The sequence below is a fragment of the Oncorhynchus gorbuscha genome, linkage group LG06, assembly GCF_021184085.1.
Source record: "Oncorhynchus gorbuscha isolate QuinsamMale2020 ecotype Even-year linkage group LG06, OgorEven_v1.0, whole genome shotgun sequence".
Taxonomy (NCBI): domain Eukaryota; kingdom Metazoa; phylum Chordata; class Actinopteri; order Salmoniformes; family Salmonidae; genus Oncorhynchus; species Oncorhynchus gorbuscha.
In genome coordinates, this window is record NC_060178.1 from 37,955,556 (window position 1) to 37,982,592 (window position 27,037).

Below are 27,037 nucleotides of genomic sequence, written 5' to 3' on the forward strand. Positions count from 1 at the left end.
TTTAACCATCTTCCCTGTCCCTGCTGAAGAAAAGCAGGCCCAAACCATGATGCTGTGCCACCACCATGTTTGACAGTGGGGGTGGTGTGTTCAGGGTGATGTGCTGCGTTGCTTTTACACCAAACATAACGTTTTGCATTGTTGCCAAAAAGTTCCATTTTGGTTTCATCTGACCAGAGCACCTTCTTCCACATGTTTGGTGTGTCTCCCAGGTGACTTGTGGCGAACTTTAAATGACACTTTTTATGGATACCTTTAAGAAATGGCTTTCTTCTTGCCACTCTTCCATAAAGGCCAGATTTGTGCAATACACGACTGATTGTTTTCCTATGGACAGAGTCTCCCACCTCAGCTGTAGATCTCTGCAGTTCATCCAGAGTGATCATGGGCCTCTTGGCTGCATCTCTGATCAGTCTTCTCCTTGTATGAACTGAAAGTTTAGAGGGATGGCCAGGTCTTGGTAGATTTGCAGTGGTCTGATACTCCGTCCATTTCAATATTATCGCTTGCACAGTGCTCCTTGGGATGTTTAAAGCTTGGGAAATCTTTTTGTATCCAAATCCAGCTTTAAACTTCTTCACAACAGTATCTCGGACCTGCCTGGTGTGTTCCTTGTTCTTCATGATGCTCTCTGCGCTTTTAACGGACCTCTGAGACTATCACAGTGCAGGTGCATTTATACGGAGACTTAATTACACACAGGTGGATTGTATTTATCATCATTAGTCATTTAGGTCAACATTGGATCATTCAGAGATCCTCACTGAACTTCTGGAGAGAGTTTGCTGCACTGAAAGTAAAGGGGCTGAATAATTTTGCATGCCCAATTTTTAAGTTTTTGATTTGTTAAAAAAGTTTGAAATATCCAATAAATGTTGTTCCACTTCATGATTGTGTCCCACTTGTTGTTGATTCTTCACAAACAAATACAGTTTTATATCTTTGTTTGAAGCCTGAAATGCGGCAAAAGGTCGCAAATTTCAAGGAGGCCGAATACTTTCACAAGGCACTGTATATAACATTCTATTGGTTTTAAGAATTTTGTATACTGTATACGTTTTGAATCCGGCGTCATTTTGCATATTAGTTCATAAACCATGTGCCATGGAATCGGTACGTTGAAAATCCCAACTATTTTGCAATATCTATGGCACAGCTGTCAATTTTTTGGTCCTTAAATGAAACGGGTATACTTTTTTATTCATCACAATTTTCTTTAACCAATGTTGGTCTTCAATGCATGGCCGACAGACAAGTTCCCTACTTTTTCCCCTTCCCCTTTCCTCTTAGTGTCATAATCAAGTCTTAATTTCTGTCATCACATCAATTACTGTGATCTTGAAATGATATGTTAACTTGCTTCCAGTAGGATAATATGATTTTCTTGCAGAGGTATAATTCTAAAGTTAATTTCATATTCCCTCCAGCTAACTTCTTTAGATAACTTCAGCATCAAAGGCTTTTAATAAATTATTCAGGTATCTGACAGACCTATACCAGAGTATAAAAGCAATGTCCTAACCTGCACGGTTGTTACTAGTTACCACAGCCACATAGTCAGAATTGTCTACATTGTAAAAATTCATGAAATAAAAAAATGTGCCTTTTGGTCTTAATTTCAGGTTAGGATTAGGCATAAATTAAGAAGTATGGTTAAGGTTAGGGTTGAGGTTAGGGTTAGGTTTTCAATCAGATTTTAAGAAAATAAAATTGTAGAAATGCCATAATTATTACTTTGCGGTAACTAGTGATAACCAACCTGCACTGCAGTGCATTCCTTCTGGGTAAATTGTCCCATGGTTGACCTCTGATCTACAGAGAGGAAACATCCTCTGGAGGTGTAAACCTGGTAACTGCCTCTGTCAGCCCAGGTCGTAAATTCTCCCAGATTAATACATACATGACCCATTCAGTGTTAAAAAGGAATGTGAGGGAAAACTCTTAGAAAAGATACATCTGTCATTCTCCTTGGTGCTGGGCTCTCCTTCGATCTTAGTTGCATCCCAAATGGCACCATATTCCCTACACCCTATTCTCTATGTAGTGCACTACTTTTGACCAAAGCCCTGGTTAAAATGTGTGCACTGTATAGGGAATGGGGTGTCATTTGGGACGCAGACCTTAACTCGGACCAAGTGACAGAGGGAGTGCTGTCGCAGGGAATACAGATTTAGAATTGGTCCGGTTGATGAATGGCATTTAATATATATATATATATATATATATATATATATATATATATATATATATATATATATATATATATATGTATAAGTGTTCTGTAATCAGACTGCACCTGCCCAGTGACAGAGTAAGACATGGTGTACTTGTTTGCTTGTGTGTGGACTGTAAAGTGTTTGTGAGTGTTTGTGTGTGTGCGCACATGGGCATGTGACCATCCTGCAGTATGTGTGTAGGTGTATACATATGTGCTAAAATCCTGCAGTATTTCTCACCACCCATGCCTGCATCAATTTCTCACAGATAGAGTAGATTACATCTCACTCCCGGAGAGGAATTGCCTTTGAGAACTGAAAGAGTCTTTTCGAGTGTTTTTTACACTGTGAAATATTATTTTTGATTATTTTCCACTGCCAACCCTCTGTCCATAATGCGTTGCCATGGAGTTTAACTATACTGTTGAACATCATTTGAAAAAGAAAACCCTTCATGCACTGTGCTGAAACATCACTCTACTAAACCTACAACTGAAGTCATCAAGGTCAAGACTACCAGCTTCTTTCCTATGTGGTTTCTTACAAATGTATGTTTCTGTATAATGTAACACTGGGTTGTTCTGTCTCTGTACAACGTGTTCTTGTCTGAATGGGTCTAACCTCTATCTCTCCAGGTATTACACCACTCCACCAGGGGTGTAATTTCCTTAGCAAACGATGGTGCCTGAAAGCGCTCTCTCTGCTGCTAGAGAGAGAGAGGGAGAGAGAGTGAGAGAGATTTCTTCTCTCTCTTCTTTTCCTATATTTGTACTTCTTCCTTTTCTCTTGTCTGTCTCTCTCAGCTTTTGCTTTCTGATCATCACTCTGTGTGTGGCGTATCCTTGGCACTGACTCCATGTCCATTGCTGTGTTATGTCATATACACAGACTGTATATGGGAGTGTCCATTACACAAATGCTTATCCTGCTATAAAAAAATAATTATACCATTGTCTGTGTGCTTTCCCATGTCTTTCCCAAGTGTCACCCAAGGTTTCATGTGTCTTGGGGTTTTCTGAGTTTCTCTGAAACTTGTGTACGTATGTGTGTCCGCTTTTATTTGTCTTTGTGTCGTGTGTGCGCTCGTGTGTGCGAGGGTGTGTGCGCATGCAGAGATCAAGATTAGAAACAAGCTTTAATACAAAGGAACCACATCTAGAATGCATAGACTCTTTAGATGCACTATACTCCGCTCATGTAGGTATAGGACTGTGCCCATGGGACATAATGTATAGGACATCATGAATGCCACAATCACTCATACTGGTTAAAGACTTCACCACCGTGACCCATTTGATAAATTCTGTCAGCACACAACAGTGGTGTGAGGCCATTGCCTCAACATTGAGTGAGTGATGCACAGAGCTCTCTCTGTTGTCGGTGTACAACTCCGTGGTCAGGCCATTTTGTGTGCGAGTCAATAACTCTGAGTGTATGACTTGTCCAGAGCTAGTGACGGCCATGTTTGATGTTTGTATTCACATCCAGCCTCTCTGTCTCTGCTATCCTCAGTGGCTCTGCTAAGAAGGTGTCAATGGACAGAATAAATGTGGCTGCCTTAGCTAACAGCAGAACAGTATCTGCTTTGTGTGCATAATGAAGTCCGCTTGTCAGCCAGGGAGACTGCCTGCGAACCAAATGGCACCCTATTCCTTTTCTAGTGCACTACTTTTGACCAGGGCCCATAGGGGTGCGATATATAGGAAATAGGGTGCCATTTGGGACGCAGATTCGCTGACTGTCTAATGGCATCATAATACACAGGCAGCAGCCGATGGGTCTGAAGGGAAGGGCTTAGAGAACATGAGAGTAGTCAGGAACAGAGAGGAGTACGTGTGTGTGGGGGGGGGGGGGGGGCTAGGAGGAGTGTGTGCGTGTGTGTGTTTATATTCATGTCTGTACTGTATGAGATGTTGCTATGTGTGTGTTTTTGGAGTGTGGCTATCAGTGCACTGGCCTTTGTCTCCATAGTGTGTTCCTCACTCTATTATGGATAAGTGGAAAATGTTCCTGTTTTACTCTCTCTGTTTTTCCTTGTCTTCTTCCTCCTCTTCCTTTTTCTCTCTTGTTGGTTTTTCTCTTTTCTCTTTATTCCCCCCCATCATCATCGCACTTCGCCATCCATAAAACAATCCAAACCTCACCAAATCCTCTCAGATCAACGAGAAGGTTGGTTTTTTTCACTCTTTACCTTCCTGCTCCTCCTTTGATACCCCACGGTATGCCAAGGCCCGGTGGGCTGGAGCCTGGCAGCGCCCCCAGCTTCACGCTGGGTGCCACGGGCCCGTCCCGGCCTGATGGGCCTCCCAGGAACCTTCCTGCCTCTACCAACCTGAACCTCCACTGTGCATCTCCTACCCTATCTCTACTGCTGCTATGCTGCTTGCCTCCACCCTAAACCCTCCACCATCTACATTGTTATAGGTCTTTGAATATCTCTGGCATGGATGGGTCTTCCCTGTCAGCTTCAGTCTGTTATGTATCTTCCTTGCCCACTTCCTTAGGTGATCCTCACATCACCTAGGGCGTGTCTATTCCATCCCGTGTCCGTCCAACCATGGCTGTGTCCAATTGGCACCTTATTCCTTATAAAACGCAATACTTTTGGTCAGCGCCTCAAGTGCTCTGGTCAAAAGTGTGGCACTATATAGGGACAAGGGTGTCATTTCACTGTGAGCCTGAGCCCTCGCATCTGTGTTGCCACGTGGACTCGTCATGGTCCCAGTCTAGCTGACTGCACAACTCTCATTTTACTTTACCTTGACTCGACTCTCACACAGTATATCAACATCAGCTGGTAGCATAGCTCTCCACCATACAGTCTTAGAGAAAACAGAGGTTTTCAATGAATTAATCATGAAGAGTAGTTGGATGTATGTATCTTTGGCATCTTGGGAGTAACAATAAGCTACCATTAGAAAGAATTGCAGCCTTGGTCATATCCATGGTTTATGAAAATGAGAAGCGTATGGGCTCTCACTGAGATTTCTCTGATGCAATGCATTATCATTGGTCTTCTGCAACAGTGGTTTCTCATTGTCTTTTAGGTATTTTACATCTGGGTTCAGGGAACAGATGTTGCATGAAGCTTAAGAGATCAGTACTATTTACATACAAGTTCAAATTTCAGTAAGTGCCTTTTTCCCACCACCCTGGAACGATTTTCCTATTTAGTAGAAGATGTTGTGTTATCCCGGTTAACAGTGAAAAGCCTTTTGAGTTTTCAATATTTAATCAGGCTAAAGCAGCTTTGATTGTTTATTTTGGATTCAACATTCGGTGCAGTATTCCAGATTTAGTTCATAGAACAATGTGAGCAGAGAACAGAGAGGGAGAGACTGCGGAGAAGATGAGAATAAAGCAAACAAATCTGTTTAAAGACCCAGTGTGTTTTTCAGTAGTTTTTTTCCAGTCCATCTTTTCAAGCGTAACCCCAAACAACAGGGTTCAATTATGAGACAAAGAGTCTAAAATGTCATAATTTCCCCAAAAAATTGTCCTTCACAAGTGTAGGACTTTGTCGAGCAAACAATTTACCATGTTTTCTCTGTTTTTAATGGAGGAATGAAATACAATATTTACTTTACTAGTGGTGCATCGCTGAACGTTTTGATTTAATAGTGCACTTTGTGATAAAAACACAAAATTTGGCACAGAGGTACAGTACTCGTCAAAGGTTTGGACAAACTTACTCATTCAAGGGTTTTTCTTTATTTTTACTACTTTCTTCATTGTAGAATAATAGTGAAGACATCAGAACTATGAAATAATACATATGGGATCATGTAGTAACCAAAAAAGTGTTAAACAAATCAAAATATATTTAGATTTTAGATTCTTTAAATTAGTGTCATGAACCGGCTCAAAGTACGTAACAAAAAGGGAGACAACGTGGAGATAAGGAATAACAAAATATATTTATTAACTAAAGTAAACTAAATATAATTAACAACGGTGTGTGTAGTCAGTAGTGTAAGTGAGTGGTTGAGTGCATGAATGTGATAATGAGGGATGTTGAAAGGTGCCAACGCAAACAACCAAAAACAGCCAAAAAAATGCAACAACCAAAATCTGTGTCTGCATGGAGAGAGTCTCCCCAATGAATGGGGAAGAGGTATATTCATCCTGGGTCACACCCGAGCCCAGGTGTGTCCCATTTCACTAATGACCCTCCCGGCTCCTCCCACTGACATCCTGACATCCTATTAAGGAAAACAAGAGCAAAGAGACAGAATATGGCAGACAGAGTGGGAGATCACAGTAGTCACCCTTTGCCTTGAGGACAGCGTTGTAACCTCTTTGCATTCTCTCAACCAGCTTCACCTGGAATGCTTTTCCAACAGTCTTGAAGGAGTTCCCACATTTGCTGAGCACTTGTTGGCTGCTTTTCTCATCCCAAACCATCTCAATTGGGTTGAGGTTGGGTGATTGGGGAGGCCATGTAATCTGTTGCAGCACTCCATCACTCTCCTTCTTGGTCAAATAGCCATTACACAGCCTGGAGATGTGTTGGGTCATTGTCCTATTGAAAAACAACTGATAGTCCTACTATGCGCAAACCAGATGGGATGGCGTATCGCTGCAGAATGCTGTGTTAGCCATGCCGGTCTAGTGTGCCTTGATTTCGAAAAGAATCAGAGACAATGTTACCAGCAAAGCACCCCCACACCATCATCACACCTTCTCCTCCATACTTCATGGTGGGAACCACACATGCAGTTCACCTACTCTGCATCTCACAAAGACTTGGCGGTTGGAACCATAAATCTCAAATTTGGACTCTGCAGACCAAAGGAGATATTTCCACTGCTTGTGTTTCTTGGCCCAAGCAAGTCTCTTCTTATTGTTGGTGTCCTTTAGTTGTGGTTTCTTTGCAGCAATTCAACCATGAAGGCCTGATTCACGCAGTCCTCTCTGAACAGTTGATGTTGAGATGTCTGATACTTGAACTCTGTGATGAATTTATTTGGGCTGCAATCTGAGGTGCAATTAACTCAAGTGAATTTATCCTCTGGAGCAGAGGTAACTCTGGGTCTTCCTTTCATGTGGCGGTCCTCATGAGAGCCAGTTTCATTATAGCGCTTGATGATTTTTTCCGACTACACTTGAAAAACTTTAAAAGTTCTTGAACTTTTCCGTATTGACTGACCTTCTTGTCTTAAACCTCCTGTTGTGTTTTAATTGTGGAAGTTATTTATTTATTAATACATTTAAGCCAATCAGTTGTGTTTTACATGGTAGGGGTGGTATACAGAAATAGCCCAATTTGGTAAAAGACCAAGTCCATATTATGGCAAGAACAGCTCAAATTAGCAAAGAGAAATGACAGTCCATCATTACTTTAAGAAATGAAGGTCAGTCAATCAGGAACATTTCAAGAACTCAGTGTAGTCGCAAAAACCATCAAGCGCTATGATGAAACTGGCTCTCATGAGGACCACCACAGGAAAGGAAGACCCATGAGTTATGTCTGCTCCAGAGGATAAGTTCACTAGAGTTTACTGCAACTCAGATTGCAGCCCAAATAAATGCTAATTAATTCTGTGTTCCCTGTCCAAAATGACCGCCTCATTATAACTGATTATGAATCCATAATAATCCATATATCATCACCTAATGTTGTGTTAGATCTTTTTATAAACTTAACTTGTGAACATTACAAGTTTTGAACTTCTAATTTGTTATTCATGGCCTGTAGGCCTCATTGACCTGAGCTCATAAAAGTCTTTTGAGTAAAAAAAAAAAGCATAATGTTTGGATTATTTTGACTAACAGATACTCAGAAGAAACATATTGTGCTATTTATCACAGACTACTTTGTGTCAAAGTTTAACAAGGACTCTCTCCTCCTCACCAGTGTCATGATCAAAGATATGATCAAGAGCCTCACATACAATATTTCATTTGGTCAAACACCCAAAATGTAATGAAAATGATCCAAATGTATTTCGTGTGTTCAGGTGCCCTGTGTGGACAAAGTCATGGAACCTTATGACAATCAGATAAAATGAACTACATTTTTCAGAGACAAAACAGTCCAATTTGACCAGAACACAGCAGGAAGGTTAAAGTAATGATGGACTGTCGTTTCTCTTTGCTTATTTGAGCTGTTCTTGCCATAGTATGGGCTTTTACCAAAATGGACTATCTTCTGTACCTTGTCACAACACAACTGATTGGCTCAAACGCATTAAGAAGCAAATAAATTCCTGTTCATTAAAATGCATTCCAGGTGACTACCTCATTATGCCAAGAGTGTGCAAAGCTGTCATCTAGGCAAATGGTGGCTACTTTGAAGAATCTCAAATGTAAAGTATATTTAGATTTTTTTCTATTTTAAATTTGGTTACTACATGATTCCATATGAGTTATTTAATAGTTTTGAAAATAAAAAAAATCCCTTGAACGAGTAGGTGTGTCCAAACTTTTGAATGGTATTGTAGATATGGAGCCACAACCATTGACTTGTGTAACAAAAGGTTTATTAAAGTGGTACTTTGCAATCATTACCAATTTGATTTTAAGCAAAAATATGTTGGCGCCACTAGGGTTAAATTGCTGAGCTGAGAAGGTGTCTCTCTGTGGGAGAGATGGATAAAAACCGTCTCAGCTACCCAAACTTCCAGCCAACTCACACATCAGCAGGGCACTTTCTAAAATGGAGGTCTGTGCCCTCTGACAATTTACCTCCCATTAATCCCAGACAGTCTCATGTCTTTTCTCGAATAAAAAAAGGACTACTTTTAAGATAGTTAACTGATTCCTTTCCTCTCTGTGAGAAATGTGAGAAATATTAACTTACATTGCCTTCGGAAAGTATTCACACCCCTTTACTGTTTCCACATTCTGTTGTGTGACAGCCTGAATATAACATGGATTATATTGAGATTTTGAGTCACTGACCTACAAATAATACCCAATAATGTCCAAAGTGACATTTTTTTGTTTTTAGAGTCAAAAATTATTCAGCCCATTTGTCATGGCAAGCCTAAATAAATTCAGGAGGGAAAATGTTGCAGTCGTTTTTGTATCAATATCAAAACATTTCTTGGTAACAATTAAGTACCTTAATATAATAGATTTCCATTAAAATGGGCAAAAAAAAAGTATTTTGCTAGGACTGTCTGGGAGTCATCTGAGTGGTGAGGGGAAAACTGAAAACTAGCTGTTATTGGCAGAGAGGCTTGGAACACTCTTTGTTATCGGTCTATTAACCAATATACCTCACGGAGATGTCACCATGGAAAGTCGAAACTCCCGCCCATGCAAACCTGCTGATTAGAAGGTCCTGCTGGTTTTTTCAACCGGCAACTATCAGGAAATGTTTTCACACTTTTACAGTGTTAGTTTCATCAGCCATGTTACAATATGGTAAAAAAACACAGGCAAAATAGAATTCTGACAGCACTGGGTCTTTAGCAAATCACATGATAATATGCATGGTCTCAGTCTGAGTGCAATAATAGTGGTTAACTTGATTTCTGAATGAGTACCCAATCTCTGTACCCCACACATACAATTATCTGTAAGGTCCCTTAGTCGAATACTGAATTTCAAGCACAGATTCTATCACAAAGATCAGGGAGATTTTCCACAGCCTCATCATGATCATAGCTGCTCTGTAGCTAGCTAGTAATTGGCTTGATGCTTTGCTTGCCTTGTGCCTGGGCTGCTGCATGCCTTGCTTGACAATATTTGTGTGCCTAAAATCTGTGTGCAACCACGATTGTGCTTCCACCCCTACCCCCCTCAGCTCCAAAGCCTTTTCTTTTTCCAATCCCAAATCCTTCCTTCCTTCCCTCTTTCTCTTCCCCCTTTCTCTTCCCCCTCTTTCTCTGTGGCATGCCAATGAAGATAAGTGCGTGTCTGCATTATAACTGCCAGCTTCTCATGTTGCTACTGCTGATACTACTTCCTCTGATACTAAAACTGTTCACTTGAAACCAGTGACTATACCCCACAGTGTCACTCGCTTCTACGATGATGACGAGTTCTCCTCCTCCACCACTTCCTGGTGACCTTTAACCTTTAACATTTGTCCTCCATAGCCAATAATAACTCAGATAACCCCTTGTTATAACCTCACTCAGTCAGCCAATCAACAACAACCATCATGTCACGCTGTGACCATTTTCCATATCCATGGGTAACCTCCAACCTCCTTATCCTTCTAATAATGTACACGGTGACTAACGTTGGTTTGTTATGATTCCTCCTGCCCTGCATTGCGCTGTCCAGCATGTCACGTTGACAGCTCACAGACTCCAATCTAACACATTAGTTAATTTCCTCTGAAAAGCTCAGAGTTGGTAGACCATTGGCCTCAATTTCATTACAGAGGAACAGATATATAAATCTCAAAATCTCAGCATTTACTTGACTTGAATGAATCACACGCAGACTTTCTGCATACAGAGATGGTACACATGGCACACATAAAGTATGCATACAATACACACAAAAATACATGCAAAAGAAATGCAAAATCTAAGTCTCTACTTAGGTAAGGTAAGGTGAATACTGCAGTAGAGAAAGATTGCAAATGCCCATGTTCAGGACATAGGCTAAATAAATTTTTGATTTTGTTAGATAACACCCAACTGTGGTTCATTATGGGTATCTTGAAGTCCCTCAGTTCTTGTTGCCCTCCTGTATACTACAGTCCTGCAGGAGGGTGGGGGGGTGAAAGGATGGAGGAAGAGAGAGAGAGAGAGAGAGAGAGAGAGAGAGAGAGAGAGAGAGAGAGAGAGAGAGAGAGAGAGAGAGAGAGAGAGAGAGAGAAGGGAGAAGAGGGTAGCAACCTCACCTCACACCCCATACACCATTCAAGTCACTTAAAAACTGAGATGTTTGTATTAGAAGAAGAAGAAAAAACTATTTTGGTGCCATGCTAGCTTCAAAACGAGCTTGGAGATATTTACAGTATTTAGATGTAACTGCTGGTCAGCCAGGCAGGGCCGGTGGGCCCTAGAATACTGTAAGTACTACATTACTATGCCTGCATCATTTTGCTGTGGTAAAGAAATAAGCAGGTGATTTCTTAGTCATGATGATAAACACAGTATTTTAAGAGTTGTGATGTGAATAATGTTGCCTCTATTTTATCTTCAAGCACAAAACAGGGGTCTGCTAGAGTTCTCCCCTTGCATCCCAAATGAAATCCTGTTCCATCCCAAATGACACCCTATTCCCTACATGGTGTATTACTTTTCACCAGAACCCATAGGGTTCCATTTGGGACGCAACCTCTTTCTCAGCGAGCGGCTCTTTGTTGGGCTACAACCTTGCATTTTTCCTGAGCAAAGAGAGAAAATTGGGAACGTTAGTTATCTTACTGATGATTAAGAGTCTCAGCGCTGTCTGAAAGGGGATCGTTTTGCGGGTAGCTTAATGTGAGATCCTGCAGACCATCTGTGTGTGTGTGTTGGGAGATCAATTGGGAATTGAAACGTCAAGGCCTGGTTTTTGCTGCTTGCTGTGCCTCACCTGCACAACGATTTGCAACCTCCGCTTACAACCTCCGCTCTGTGAGGTAATAGTCACAGAAATAGAGTCATATAGTATGAGATTGGCAGTAGTGGTACCCTGATATATCTAAAAGTTTGGCAACTCCGACTTTCTTAGTTTTTGACCTGAGATCACCCTAAACTGGAATCACGGAATGGCACATAACTGTGGCCTATACCCATCCTCAAACAGCCAGCCCCCTCCCCTCGTCTCACCACTCTCGCTCTCTCTCTCGCCCTCCCTCTCTCTCTCTGTCTCTTACCCTCCTCTCCTCCTTCCCCCCCTCTATTTTCCCCCTGTTGTCCATGTCACGTGCTCAGGCAATGTCTGTCTCCGTGGCAACCCATGTTAATGCCAGCCATCTGTATCACAGAGCGTGCAGGTAGCCTAGCGGTTAAGAGCGTTGGGCCAGTAACCCAAAGGTTGCTGGTTTGATTCCCCGAGCTGGCTAGGTGAAAACTCTCTGTGCCCTTGAGCAAGGCAGGTAACCATAATTGCTCTGTATAAGAGTGTCTGCTAAAATGTAAATGATGGTTCTCTCTTTCCCTCCGGTCCTAGCAGACAGACAATGCAGCCCTTGTCTTTGCAGCGACGACAGCCAACATGACTATCTATCACCTCTCCTCACTGACTGACTGAGCCCATGCAAATACACATTCATTTATCACAGTGATTCCTCACTTGGTTGGAGCTAATTAACTTACTGCTGTGCTTGAGTGAGCCAAATGAAGACATTATGTGCGCATACATCCTCTTTCAGTTTATTTGTTCAAAGTAGTACCGCTCTCAAATTATACAACATTAGCTATACCCTGCTGTGTTTCCGACCTGTTTGTCGGAAGTCTACAACAGCTCAATATATCTCACTTGGTGCTCTGGTTGAGTCAACGTTGTTTCCACATAATTTCAATGAAATGACATTGAACTAACGTGGAATAGACATTGAACTGACTGACATCTCTGCCCAGCAAAAATTATACATTGGAGGTGGCGACTAGTAATGTTTTTGGTTGCTTGTACATTTCTATTTATACCTTTTTTGGAAATACATACCAGCCATAACGGGAGTAAGTGAAGATAGTTGCTCAGTGAAAAGTATCGAACGTACTTTGACATTATAACGCTTGCATAGCTGTCTAATGAGAGTTTGAATCTGAGCTTCCTGGGCGTTAGAGAGGAGACATGTCACAGTCATTGGCAACATCTCTAACGCACAGATACTGCGGCAGGTTTCCACTAGCTTCCACAGCCACAAAGTCAAGTTAATTTATGGTTTAGCGTAGGGCATACAGTTAGCAGTGTGATTAAGGTTAGGGTAAATGTTAGAATTAGGTTTAAAATCAGATTTTAAGAAGATGAATTGCCCAAATTGGCAGGGTTTATGACTTTATGGTTGTGTTAACTAGTGACAACCCTCTCCCGCCTCAATTTAGAGCCACGCCTCAAAGTTGTGTTTCGCTCAGAATTTGAATAGATTAGCATGTCACTCAGTAAATCCACACAACATAAATTCCAAAAAGTGCCACTGTTACCAGGCTTTATGTGAAATGTGAGCCTGGGGACAAGGTCAGATCTGTCATAAACCTCTGTGTTTCTCCCTGTTTGACTCACACAGCATGTAGATCTCCCCTCCCCTTTCTATTTAGTTAGACTAAGAAGAAACATGGTGAAAACCCCGTAAGACACAAGCTACGCCCCTCACAGCCAGAATATTCAGACTCTAAACTTAAATTATACCACAGTGAAACACATTTTGTGACCATTCTCAGCCTTCCTAGTCGAGGGGTGTGTGTGAGCACTTTTGCTGCCATGCCGTTGAGCTATGTATATTTAATGCATGCAAAGTGAGTAGCATTGCAACATTAATTCAGACATAATGAGCAGTACTTCCCAGCACTTAAGGGGACTTCTAATGGTGTATGGTAGATAACAAGGGAGAAGAAACCTCTTCTATTCACTCACACTTAGAGACAAAACGAGTGTTAGATAGCTAGCTTACTCTGAGTATGGTAGGGAAGCTATAGACTTAACAGCAGTAATAAGCTCCAGGTGTGTCTTAATCCACATACCAAAGAAGGAAATCCAAAGGCACTCGTGAGAAATCCAGCCTTATAGGCCACCGTAGGCATTTTTTTGCAAATTTAACATGAAAGGGGAGGAAAGTCCTATTTCACTGTTGAGTAATAGATATATAATAATATAATATAAAATAATATATATCACATGTGGTCCCACCCTAACTAACTATAGCAGAGTTGCCATAGGCCTCTATTGTCCCAGAGAACAGTGGTATACCCTGCAGCAACAGCCAGGCCTGACCATTGAGGTATTGAGCTATCCCAGCCAACCATGCAGTGTCTCCCATCAAACCTCCACTTCTTCTGCCTCTCACACCCCTATGCTCTCCCCCTGCAGTGAGGCGTGTGCCACCCCGGTTCTCCATCCCTCCCAACAACCACGAGGTGATGCCGGGTGGCAGCGTGAACCTGACGTGCGTGGCGGTGGGAGCACCCATGCCCTACGTCAAGTGGATGATGGGGGTGGTAGACCTGACTAAGGAAGAAGAGATGCCCATTGGGAGGAATGTTTTGGAGGTCACCAACATTCGCCAGTCTGCCAACTACACCTGCGTGGCGATATCGTCGCTTGGTATGATCGAGACCACTGCACAGATCACCGTCAAAGGTGAGAAGGCTGGGAGAAGTGTGAGAAAGGGGGTGTGAGAGTTTGAGTCTTTGAGTGTTTGTTTTGCCTGGTATTTGGTATTTTATTAGGAGCCGCAGTAGCTGTTGCGAAGGTGGGAGCTGCTCTTCCTGGGGTCCACACAAAACATGAAACATAATACAGAATATTAATAGATAAGAACAGCTCAAGGACAGAACTACATAAATTTAAAAATGGCGCACGTAGCCTGGGATGCAGTGAATTAGCTATGTTTGGTATCTAGCAAAGTAGCCCTCATTCAAGATCAACATGTCAACATCCAAAATCAATAGATGGATCTGGATCAAGATCAACATCCAAAGGAGATATTTTAGATTAATATTAGATGGACATGTTAAAAATGTCTCACTATGTCTTGGACTGCACTATAAGAGCTTGATATTCATGAATCATGATCCATTACACCTAATGGCACAACAAGCTTAATACTAATATAGAAATATACTTTTCTTTCTTTAAACATGTATACAGCATTGTGTGAAAGAATAAAAAATTCTAAAAATGATTTAGCCACAATCCTCTAAAAGCAGAGGGGGGTGATATGGGTCTAAGCCGGGTGCGTTTCCACCAGACCATGGGCTCTGCATGACTTGCATTCATTTTTATTAACACTAGAACCGCTGGGCCATGATTGACCCAACATTCTAACAGTGTAATTGATATATTTCAAATGCTATTGCAAAAAATATATAATTTGGTTGTGTTAATGAAGGGCTTGGGCACAATGGAATACGATATATATATTTTAATTCAAATAACACATTAGTTTATGTTACTGTAGGCTATATGTAAAAATAAATAAAAAACGTGCCAAAATTCAAGTGTCCAATCAATTTTATTCGTGGAGTGCCTTTGTTACAACTATAAAACAGAAAACATATGTGTTGAAACATGGTAACAGCTTCTTTTTATAATGACAAAAAGTATATTAATACCCCAATCACCAAGACCAAGACCAACAAATGATGAAAACATCAGTAGCCTAAACATCATTACAAGCGCCAAGTGTCTTGATAAATAGCCAAACTCGGCACCAAAGCAATAATGGCATTACAATGAATAGAAGTGTCGATATAACAGCAGTCAAAAATAGTCCATCATTGTCAGCTCATGCTTATATTACATGGTGTCAGCTAGGTTTTATTTAGCCATTATTCCTTGTCCCGACAGTCTTTGTAACTTGCACTTGCTTGACCCACTTTGACATACGTTGGCTTGCTTGTAGCACGTAATAGTCTCCGGTTTTCTCTTTGTGTTCCCATTGTCTTGTCATTCTTCATCACCATTGTGGAGTACAACTGCTGTGCAGGTGCCTTATTTTGCACAGAGGGAGGGAACTCCTGTCTCACTTTGTTCACGGTGCCGGCCAGACTTGTTTTCTTTGCAAGCAAATTGTTCACCAATGACAGTGAAGTTAAGAAATTGTCCATGGTGACATTTTTGGCTATTTCCAATGTAAGGTTCCACAAGCCCCATCACCACATTCTCTGACACTCACTCACCTACTGCCCAATGTGGATATTTTCCCAGATGAAAGCCGTTCAGCATCTACAATTACGCACACTCTCATTGGGTAACTTGCTCCAAGTAGGCCAGAGAAGACTGATAAGACTGCTTTTATTTGGTGGACTGAAATAGGGTACATATCATTTAAAGATTTTAATTAGACCGGATCAATGCCATAGAATGGCTCGCCTTGTTCTTCATTCACAATTGGTGACTACATAATTATGCATTGTTTGTTTCCCCTCGTTCATCAACTCAAAGCCATCATACTTTACTTCATTTATTTAATCTGGTGTTATATGTGTGAAATTAGTTTCTGGTGTTATATGTGTGAAATTAGTTTCAGTATAGTTTGGGTTCAGTTTCGTGGCAATTATCGGGGTGATTATCAGATGGGAAACCTCCTGTTTCTAATCTGTCTAAATAAAGCATTGAAAAAATAAAGGTGGAATTCCACAAAAAATATTCTCCATAGGCCCTTATCAGTCAATGTTTAGGGTGTAAACCATTTGCATTTCAATACCATTGATTGTATGATAAATATAGTGTTTGTGTTTTGATGCTAACTTTTACATGCATGCACTGAAACCCAATAACGTGTTTTCACAACACTCTCTTAAAACCCCAATTTTCAGGTTAAAGAACTACTTTGGGTGTTTCAGACGACTTAATTTCTGTTTAAAGCACTTACATTGGACTTACATTTGGAGCACCCTCCAAACGATTTCAGCTTAGGTGCTCTACTTTTCATGGTTTCATTACACAGTCGTGGTGTTCAGAAACTTTCTATTTGTACAGTACAGATGACAGTGTGTTCATTAATACTGTCATCAATAATTCAACATGGCTGAAACTTTACCTTCCTGAAAACCTAACGATGACAAAGTAGCGAGATGACAAACTAGCGAGAAAAGTGTTTTGTGTTTACTTTCCAATTACAATGGGATCCTGCTTTCGGGAAATACAGTAGGCTTTCTCACTGCTTCTTGTGAACAGCACAAAGTAATATATATATATTTTTTTAAGGAAGGGTCTTAGCTATGGACTAATGATTCCAGATCGAATTGGCCAAAGACTCAGTTTGAACATTTAATTTACTACTTTGTTCATTGCATGTGAAATGCTTGAAGCCCAAATCAGTTCTCATATCATCTCTACATCTTCTGAGTTTAGTGAGTTGAGTACATGGAGAGATAAAGTCAGTTCCTTCTTCTAGGGATTAATATTTGCACTGGCTGAAACAACACATAATATTAGAGTATTTGTGACGCTCAAATACCTATCAGTCTAACCAATCATTAGTTCACTAGAGTTATTATAGAGAATCTCAGTTATTTCAAAGATTTTTTTAAGAGGAAAGCACTACTACTTGTAGTAATGGAGACATTTTCTGAATGAATGGGGCCCTATGGTAATATTAACAAAACACAATATGACAATCAAAAAACAAATAATAAAGTACACTGTTATCTGTTTTTGTAATTTTATCAGTAACTTACTGTATTAATCACTAATATGATGCTGTATAAACTGAATACTATAGATTACTGTAGAATGTACAGCAAAATACTGTACATGTGTTTTACAGTATTAATTATGGTGCATTTTGGGAAAATGTTTTGGGCGAGGAAAAAGTTTCTGGCTCATTAACATATTTAAGGCATGCCTTGTAAGAGGCTATATTTGTTGCATCCGTGAGTGAGAATGCTGTACCCCCACAGAATACAGTAATATACTATATTTTCTCAATTCTACCAACCTTGTCCTGAAACTTTACAGTGTCTTATTGGCACTGCTGCCAGTAATTTACTGTCGTTCAGAATTCGCTACCAATTTTGCATTTTTGGAGCATCAACAACCTTTTGACCACATGTGGGTGTGTGATAATGTTTCTCAAGCATTAACATATTTTGAGGCATGTCTTGTATAAGGCTATATTTGTTGCACCCATTGAGAGTGCTGTACCAATTTAAGTGATATGTGGTTCACTAACAATTGCACTTCTATAGGGAACAGATCAGAGTGACAGCAAGTCTCAAATCTTTAACGGTTGAGCGGCGAGCAATTTCATTTTGATCTGTTTTGCCCTGTAGTCACTATCAGTTTAGAAGCCGTTCTTAAGGCCTAAAGTGCAAGTGATATAAAACACCAAATATCAGTTGGTATGCTGCAATAAATAATTTAATATTCACCATTAGCAAATTCTGAATGGACTTTCAGTTTAATTCAACAATAAAATACTTTATTGATGTTTTGCTTTAAATTCACTGCAGCATACTGTAAATTATGGTGCATTGAGAAATATTGTGGGAAGAGAAAGAATTGCTGGCTCAGTAACATTCTGTATTTTAAGGTGTGCCTTGTCAGTGGCTATATTTGTTTCGCCTGTTAGTGAGAGTCCTGTACCATTTTAAGTGATATATGGTAGTAGTTCCCTAACAATTAAATGTATATAGGGAACAGGTAAGAGTTGTGGCGGGTCTTAAACCTTTTAATGGTTGACTATTTAGCCATGTCCGTTTGATCTGTTTAGCCCTGTAATAATGGCCAGATTGGCAGCCTTTGTCCAGGCCTCTAGAAGTACAAGTGATATTAAACACCAGGTATTCATTAGTATGCTATAATATGCAAATGCATACAGCCAACCTGCTTGCGCTAATCCCTTGTAATTACTGTAGGATTTTTTTAAAACAGTTTAATAGTCACTTGTACTTTGTTTCATTGCTCTGGCATCATGTTTAGGCCTCTAGATGTACAAGTGATATAAAACACCCAGTATTCATTAGTATGCTATAATATGCAAATGCATACAGCCAACCTGCTTGCTCTAATCCCTTGTAATTACTGTAGGATTTTATTTATTTATTACAGTTTAATAGTCACTTGTACTTTGTTTTATTGCTCTGTACTTTGTTTCATTGCTCTGGCATTAAGTTAACGTGAATATCTCACTATTGTATTGGCACTTTCCATAGATATTCAGAATCATAAGATGTATTGTTGTTAAATACAACAACATGTTCAGTAACGGTTATAGAAACGTTTTACTTGCAATGACTGTAATATGTGTTTTATCTACCGTGGTTGAATGCACTGACTGTAATTTGTTAAGGACCAGAGCACCCGCTAAATGACCAAAATGTACATTTAAAAATGAAAACTTTCAAGGAACACTGGGTGATACGTCGCTGCATGCGTAAATCCAATAATATGCTGTAAATTAGATTACAGTACCATTTTTGGTACTATAAAATGCATTACCATGAAATGGATTACGGTAGCTGTAGGTTCAAATAAATCAACGTTACTTACTGGCCAATTGCTGCAGGAAATTTTTTAAAGTGTAAGCAAACTACAACTCCCCAATTAGCTCATGATATCACTCACAGTGTTGACAGATGGTGGGATATTTTCAAGTCCTGGGAGAGGCTCTCTCTCCTCTACAGACTCACACCTACTGATGAATAAGTATTCCGCAACTTTGTATATGTGATGCATGCATAATAGGCCCTAAAATAGTATAACTTCTAACTTAACATCACTCAGTACTCAGAGCAATACTGTCAGGGTTTCAAAAGTTTTTCAAGCTTCTTTTGTCTTTTTTGGATATGGCGCATAATTCTATGTCCCAAATGCCACCCCTTTTCCTACATAGTGCACTACTTTTGACCAGAGCACCATGGGCCCTGGTCAAAAGTAATCACTATATAGGGAATAGCGTGCCATTTGGGATGCAGGCAATAATAGCAGATGTCAATAGCAGATGTCAACCAAGGCGTCGGGAGTTGGGGGGGGTTGCGGCTGTAGGGTTGATCTCTTTCTCTAAAACCCTCTCGGGTTGCAGTGTCTCATCCCTAATGCCCATCTGACGTCTGGAGGCGAGCTGTTACCTCTTACTTTAGCAGAACCCTTTGGACTCTGACAGTAGTACAATAATGCACAACACAAAAGTGATTTAGCAAACATTTTCAGCCACAATTTTATTACAATGCAGCCTCTTTCCATTTACGAGGGAAATAAGAAAACCTGGGAGAGTGTGTACATTACCATTACCTTGAGGTAAAGGGACAGATAATCACTTTCTTTGCAGAATGGACCTACATCTTGAGTGTTTCAAACTCAAATGCTCTGCGAGTGCAGAAAAAAATACATTCATATTATACTATATGTTATATCATGTATTATAAACTGGGTGGTTTGAGCCCTGAATGCTGATTGGCTGAAAGCTGTGGTATATCAGACCGTATACCACGGGTATGACAAAAATACATATTTTAACAGTTCTAATTACATTTGTAAGTAGTTTATAATAGCAATAAGGCACTTATGGGGTTTGTGGTATATGGCCAATATGCCACGGCTAAGGTTTGTATCCAGGCACTCTGCGTTGCGTCATGCATAAGAACAGCCCTTAGCTGCGGTATATTGGCCATATACCACACCCACTTGAAATATGTCACCTTGCAAGTCAACAGAAGGTAAAATAATTGCAAAATATGAAAAGAAAACCCTCTCAAGAAATCCTAGCACTGGCCTCCCGGGTGGTGCAGCGGTTTAAGGGCGCTGTACTGCAGCTCCAGCTGTGCCATCAGAGTCTCTGGGTTCGCGCCCAGGCTCTGTCGTAACCGGCCGCGACCGGGAGGTCCGTGGGGTGACGCACAATTGGCCTAGCGTCGTCCGGGTTAGGGAGGGCCGGTAGGGATGTCCTTGTCTCATTGCGCAATAGCGACTCATGTGGCGGGCTGGGCGCAGTGTGTGCTAACCAAGGTTGCACGGTGTTTCCTTCGACACATCAGTGCGGCTTGGTTGGGTTGTGTATCGGAGGACGCATGACTTTCAACATTTGTCTCTCCAGAGCCCGTACGGGAGTTGTAGCGATGAGACAAGATAGTAGCTACTGAAACAATTGGATACCATGGAATTGGGGAGAAAAAGGTGTACAATTCAAAAAATAAAGGAAAAAAAATAAATCCTAGCACAAAACCACCTAGATAACTTACATTCAGTTCACTCCATTTTACATTGCTTACATTGATTTTCAGTCAGTCTACTTAAGTCTGCTTTCTATGTTGGTTATTTATTCAAGACTAACAAAAACTCTTCTTCAGTATCTTTACACTCCCTAAATATTATAATTTTGTATTGATGCTCAATTACCTGACATTGAACACATTTGTCTTTTTGTCAAAGGTGTGCTCCAAGCCCTGAAATAGTTTTTTGGGGATCAATATGTAAATAAAACGAAAATAGAAAAGACTCATTACTCTATTCATCTCTCTATTCAAGACTCTGACTCTCAACTTAATTGAAGGAGAACGTTTTGCCCTAGATAGCAAAGAAGGAAATAATGGGCTTTCTATATATGTATATATATAGTGAGTGGGAGAAAAAGAAAGAGAGCGCAACAAAGAGGGAGAGAGAGAGCGCGCTGAATGGTGACACTGGTTGAGAGACACTTTGCTTTGGGAGATAATGAACATGGCTGGCTTGGCCCCTCCAGTGACAGGTGAGGTACTGAAAGAGACAGGCTCTGAACAGTGATTGACTGATAGGATGTGAGTGCTGTCCTTCTCGCTCTTTTCGCTCGTGTTGCTGCTCACAGCTCTGGGGCCTGCATTAGTGAGATAGAGCACTCTCAGCCTTTTTTACGTCTTTATTTGTAGTATAATGTTAGCAGGACTGGACGAAGGATGAAAGAATATATTGGAATAGAACAAAATAGAATAGAATGGAATAGCATACTTTATTGTCCATGAAAACAGAAATGTATCGTTTTGCTGCTGTGAGCTTCCATGACCTGTGTATTTCTTTCCCTCCCCAATGGTCTATCTGACAGCCCTGCCCAAGCCCCCCACCTCCCTGATTGTGACTGAGACCACAGCCACCAGCGTCACTCTGACCTGGGACTCCGGGAACCCTGAGCCTGTGTCCTACTACGTCATCCAGTACCGGGCCAAGGTCTCTGAAAACGGCTTCCAGGAGGTACGTTCCAATGGTTTGAATGACTCAGTGGGTTCAAGCAACACCAAGGCTGTGGGTTCCATTCTCACATGGTTGTGGGTTCCATTCCTACATGGGCCACATATGCTGAATGTACAGTAAGTGTCATGGTCAATGTTGACAGTTCTGTAAGTCACTTTGGATAAAAGAGTCTGCTAAATGACCATATTATTATGATGTCATTATGTGTTAGGTTGACGGAGTAGCCACCACCCGCTACAGCATCGGAGGGCTCAGCCCCTACTCTGAGTATGAGTTCCACGTCATGGCGGTGAACAACATTGGGCGTGGCCCTCCCAGCAGCCTCGTGGACACCAGAACCAGTGAGCAGGCTCCCTCCTCTCCACCGCTGGCTGTACAGGCTCGCATGCTCAGCGCATCCACTATGCTGGTCCAATGGGAGCCTCCCGAGGAGCCTAATGGACAGATCAGAGGGTAGGGTCTTAGCTATAAGACTATTCTATTAATATATATTTTTAAGGCTTAATGAAGCCTTTATAAACTCTTTATGAGGCCTACATGCTTTATACATGTCATACAGCTAAAGGTTGATTTAACAGGTCTCTTCGTCTGAGGATTTTATCTTCCATTTGGTAAACTTGGCTGATTGATTGATTTTCTAACCCCCTCCTCAGTTACCGGGTGTACTATAGCTCTGACCTCGGAGCCCCGCTGAGTGCGTGGCACAAACATAACACTGATGACAGCAGACTGACCACCATCTCAGGGTTGACCACAGATATCACCTACAGCCTCAGGGTGCTGGGGTTCACCTCTGTAGGAGACGGACCTCCGTCTGATGTACTGCAGGTCAAAACCCAGCAGGGAGGTGAGTGGACACTCTGAAGGAGGGACAGTACCTAGTGCACTACCTAGGTGGTAAGTGTACAACTTGTGTAGCCGAGGAGTGGTGAGCGGGCACTGTTACTTATGAAGAAGGGACACTACCTAGATGGCAAGTAGACACTGTATGAAACAGGGTGCACTTTGTGTGTTAGGTCTGTTTCCGCTCCTTAACTACCCTCGACTGTGGGACAATCTTCAAGCTCAAGTCTCCCAAGTAGAGGTTTCACTTTTCACTAAGTGACAATCCATATCCACAAGGGCATATTATCTACTGTGCTGTGTCCTCCAAGAAACAAAGTAGGTGTCTGCTCTGCAGTTTCCTCCTCTTCTGACACATTTGAGAAGAAAGGTGATAAAGTGATGCAGTGCCACTGAATTCTTTTGCCGTGCAGAAACAGTCTTCTGAATTGGTTTCTTTGTACTGTGGATGTACTCGAGCTTTTAAAGGTATAAAGGAGCCACTTGCGAAGGTGTTCTGTATATTGCTGGCACTTGTGAAACAGTAGTCTCAGCGTTATTACAGAGTGAATCATGCGAAAGCACAGCGCATCTCCTGTGCCTCACAGCACGTCTGCAGACACTACCGTAGTCTATATGATTCCACACTGAGTAATTCACTTTATCCCAGTCCAAGTCATCAACCCCTCTGTCCAAAGTGTGTACTACCCTTTGTGGTTAAAAGAAGATGGTGTAAGACATTCCAATGCTTTTAGATGGATGGGAAGGTGTGCACAAGTGCATGCTGTGGCTGAATGAAGATGTAACCCCTATGTATCCTGAGAGGTAAAGTCTCTCTCTCTCTCTTTCTCTCTGCCTGTAGTACCAGCCCAGCCGTCTAGCTTCGAGGCAGAGGCAGAGTTGGACACCCGCATCATGTTGTCGTGGCTGTGGCCTGTCCAGGACCAGATCACCAAGTACGAGCTCATGTACTGGGAGGCTAACTCTGGCAATAAGGTAAATTACAACTTTAAACCTGTCCCCAGCACATCCTACCCTTACTGATAATGCAATCCCCCTACTCCAGGAATAGTGTAATCCGTCTCGTAGGATCATGAAACATTTCATGCTTCTGTTATGTTTTACTCAGTGGACTTTCTATAAGATATTTCAGATGTTGCAAATGCGATATAGGATCCGAAATGTAATTCCTACTTTTATGTGGAAGTGTTACATATTAACTTTGAGGATTAATATCTACAATTAATATCTACAATCTACAATATGATTAATATCTACAGTTCTCATTGTGCATTTTAACAATCTCTAGCGACAGACGTAAACATAAATAGAGTAGCGATAGGTCCTTTTTTCTCAACTCTTCAGAGACTTTTACTAACGTCTATTATGCCTGTTCTCTTCCTCAGCTCCACGTGACCTTCCCTCCAGCGGGGTCCTATGCTGTGGAGGGTCTGAAGCCAGACACCCTCTACATGTTCTCCCTGGCTGCTCGCTCTGAGATGGGTCTTGGCGTCTACACCCAACTTATTGAGGCCAGGACTGCCCAGTCCAGTAAGTACTGTGCCTCAACTCCCAGACCCAAACCTATAGCTTTTTTACCTCTCTTTACCTCAAGCTGACTACTTTTTGGTCCACACCCCAACGCCCAGACACAGAGTTTTTTTTATTCTTCTACGTGCAACACTTTCGCTCGTCCAAGCTTTTACTCTAGGACTCTAATGAAGTTTTCTGCATCTTACAAGAATGTGTAGTCAGTGCCTCATTGAGGTGGACACAAAAGGTAGGTCATATTTTGCACCTCAAACCCATCTGATCTTGAGGGGGAAAATCCTATGTGTGTACTATGAATGGACAAAACCATCGATCAGGTGACACCGTTCATTCCTATGTGAAGACTCAAAAGTGCATTGAAAAAAAAATATGTTGGTTAAGATGACATCTCATTGAGACATAACGTACGCAGTTTGAGCTAGCTAGCAGGCTAGCTCGGTGCTGCCCACTCTCATTGAGTAACTCAAGTTGAAGGCCTGACCGGGGTACTGCAGGCTTATCCTTCTAACTTCTGTTTGCAATTTGAAAATATTAGGTTCAAGAACATACATCTGGTGTATGAGAATGAATCATTTGTACCATGATTGTCTTCGAAAAAATGTTTTATTCACACAATGATTGCCATTTTTCTATTCACTATTTATTTTACCTTTATTTAACTAGGCAAGTCAGTTAAGAACAAATTATTATTTTCCAATGACGGCCTAGGAACAGTGGGTTAACTGCCTGTTCAGGGGCAGAACGATAGATTTGTACCTTGTCAGCTCGGGGATTTGAACTTGCAACCTTTCAGTAACTAGTCCAACTCTATAACGGGGAAACAATGCCTGCAATACAGCGGTTGGCCTTGAACTTCAGCGGCTTCAATGAGAGGGTGCAGTCGTTCTCCCCTGACAAGTACAGTACATGCCAGCACTGTGAGGAACATTCCTTCTCCCTATTTGCAGTCAGTTCGATAACAAATCACTACCAGTAGACCCTTGCACATTTTGACAAATAGTATGATAAACCCATTGCGCCACATTCAACTGAGTACATACACAGAACATGCTCATTTTCAGTATGATGCAGAACCCAGCAACCCCAAACAGGCTGCTGCACAGAAGACAAGGCAGACTCATAAATGTCACCATCATTTGTTATTATGGTTTTATAGTTTATCATGAAACACGGCACCGCACTGTACTATACGTCTTTATGTATGGCCTTGGCATCCACCAACACAATCACTGTCGCCTACCCGACACTAATAGCATCGAACAGCTCCCCTTAATTGAGTTTTTAGCACATAACTAGCCCCCTCTGCTGCACCTCTGCTGTTGTCACGGCCTCAGGCTCCACTCACATCACCGAGCAGGCTCTCCAGGAAATCTAGGGGTTGGAAGCTGAAATATTTATGATGGGTTCCCTAAAACGAATCAGAGTTTATTCTGAGCCATTTGTTTTACTTGTCAGCTGTCAAAACCTTCATGTATGGAAAGGGGGAGCCAGGCCTGCGTTCCAAATGGATCCCTATTCTCGATTTAGTGCACTACTTTTGAGGGACCAGACAGGGCTTTGATTCCCATAGGAACAGAGGTCTCGAAATGGAGCCCTCTCTCTCTCTCTCTCTCTCTCTCTCTCTCTCTCTCTCTCTCTCTCTCTCTCTCTCTCTCTCTCTCTCTGAAGTCAGTCTCTTATCTGCCTGCCCACTGATACACGGAGTCACCGAGTCACCGTTTCAAGAAGGGTTCTAACACAGCAAAGTGTCTCTCTCTATCTGTCTTTGTCTCAATAACTTCCACTTTTCCTCCTTTCACTGCATTTCAATCTTTCTGCTCTATTCCCCTTGCTTCTCAAAATCACAATTCTATTACTATCTCTGACCTCAATATTCTTACCCATTCACCATTTCATTCTCTTGCTCTCTTTATCTGTCCCTGTCTTTATTTCCTTCTTCTATATCTATATCTCCCTCTCTGTATATCTGCCTCCCTCTCCTCTATCTTTTTGTATTTCTTACAACACTGCTCCTATTTGAAACGTAGCTGTTGCAATTTGTCTCCCACACATAATCTTTCCTCTCATCCACCCCCACATGAATATACCCAAAAAGGTTCAGCCACCTAGTGCACTATGTAGGGAATAGGGTGCCATTTGGGTTGGTGCACTATGTAGGGAATAGGGTGCCATTTGGGTTGGTGCACTATGTAGGGAATAGGGTGCCATTTGGGTTGTAGAATGTTTCTACTCTGTTTCAATCTGGATTTGTTCATCACTTGGGCATCTGTATTCTGAAAGGAAATAATGGGCTGTCAAGGATTAGCTCTTTCACACCAACCAACCAGACATGACTCATTAGTGAAAGCATATTGTGTCCTGCTGCCTCAGTGCTCTGGCTGCCAGAATCACAAGCAGGCATGTTAAAGTTCCTCTGTCACACAGTGCTCCCTCAGTATCCCTCACCCACCCACCACCTTTCCATTGTTCATATTCACTGTGTCGTGATATTCTGAAAGATTTATTTTGCTCATTTATATTATGTGCCTGTTTTACATTTTAAGTGTTTGTTTTACTGTGTAAGATTGTGGGCTTAGCCAACAGACTAGAACATAAAATAAGCACACCTTCTGAAGAAAAACACTTGATAAAAATTATTCATATGTATTTATATATACACCTACTATACCTCCTTTAAAAACAAATTTCAGGCTGCCTTACACACACGATTACTCTAACACACATTGGTA

At 41.4% G+C, this 27,037-nt stretch overlaps 1 protein-coding gene across 15 annotated transcripts in view; it reads left to right on the forward strand.

Annotated features, from left to right (window-relative positions):
* The window catches only part of LOC124037908 (receptor-type tyrosine-protein phosphatase F-like), a 448,750-nt gene that overhangs the window by 321,860 nt on the left and 99,853 nt on the right, over positions 1-27,037 (forward strand). For 8 of the 15 annotated variants that reach the window (XM_046353142.1, XM_046353148.1, XM_046353152.1 and 5 more), the window contains 6 exons: positions 14,139-14,408; positions 21,790-21,935; positions 22,147-22,388; positions 22,589-22,782; positions 23,620-23,753; positions 24,164-24,308. In XM_046353142.1, the coding sequence (XP_046209098.1) occupies positions 14,139-14,408; positions 21,790-21,935; positions 22,147-22,388; positions 22,589-22,782; positions 23,620-23,753; positions 24,164-24,308 (1,131 nt within the window). Of the gene's footprint in view, positions 1-4,373; positions 4,386-14,138; positions 14,409-21,789; positions 21,936-22,146; positions 22,389-22,588; positions 22,783-23,619; positions 23,754-24,163; positions 24,309-27,037 lie in introns of all 15 variants that reach the window. The other 7 variants (XM_046353139.1, XM_046353145.1, XM_046353141.1 and 4 more) reach the window with 1 other exon arrangement.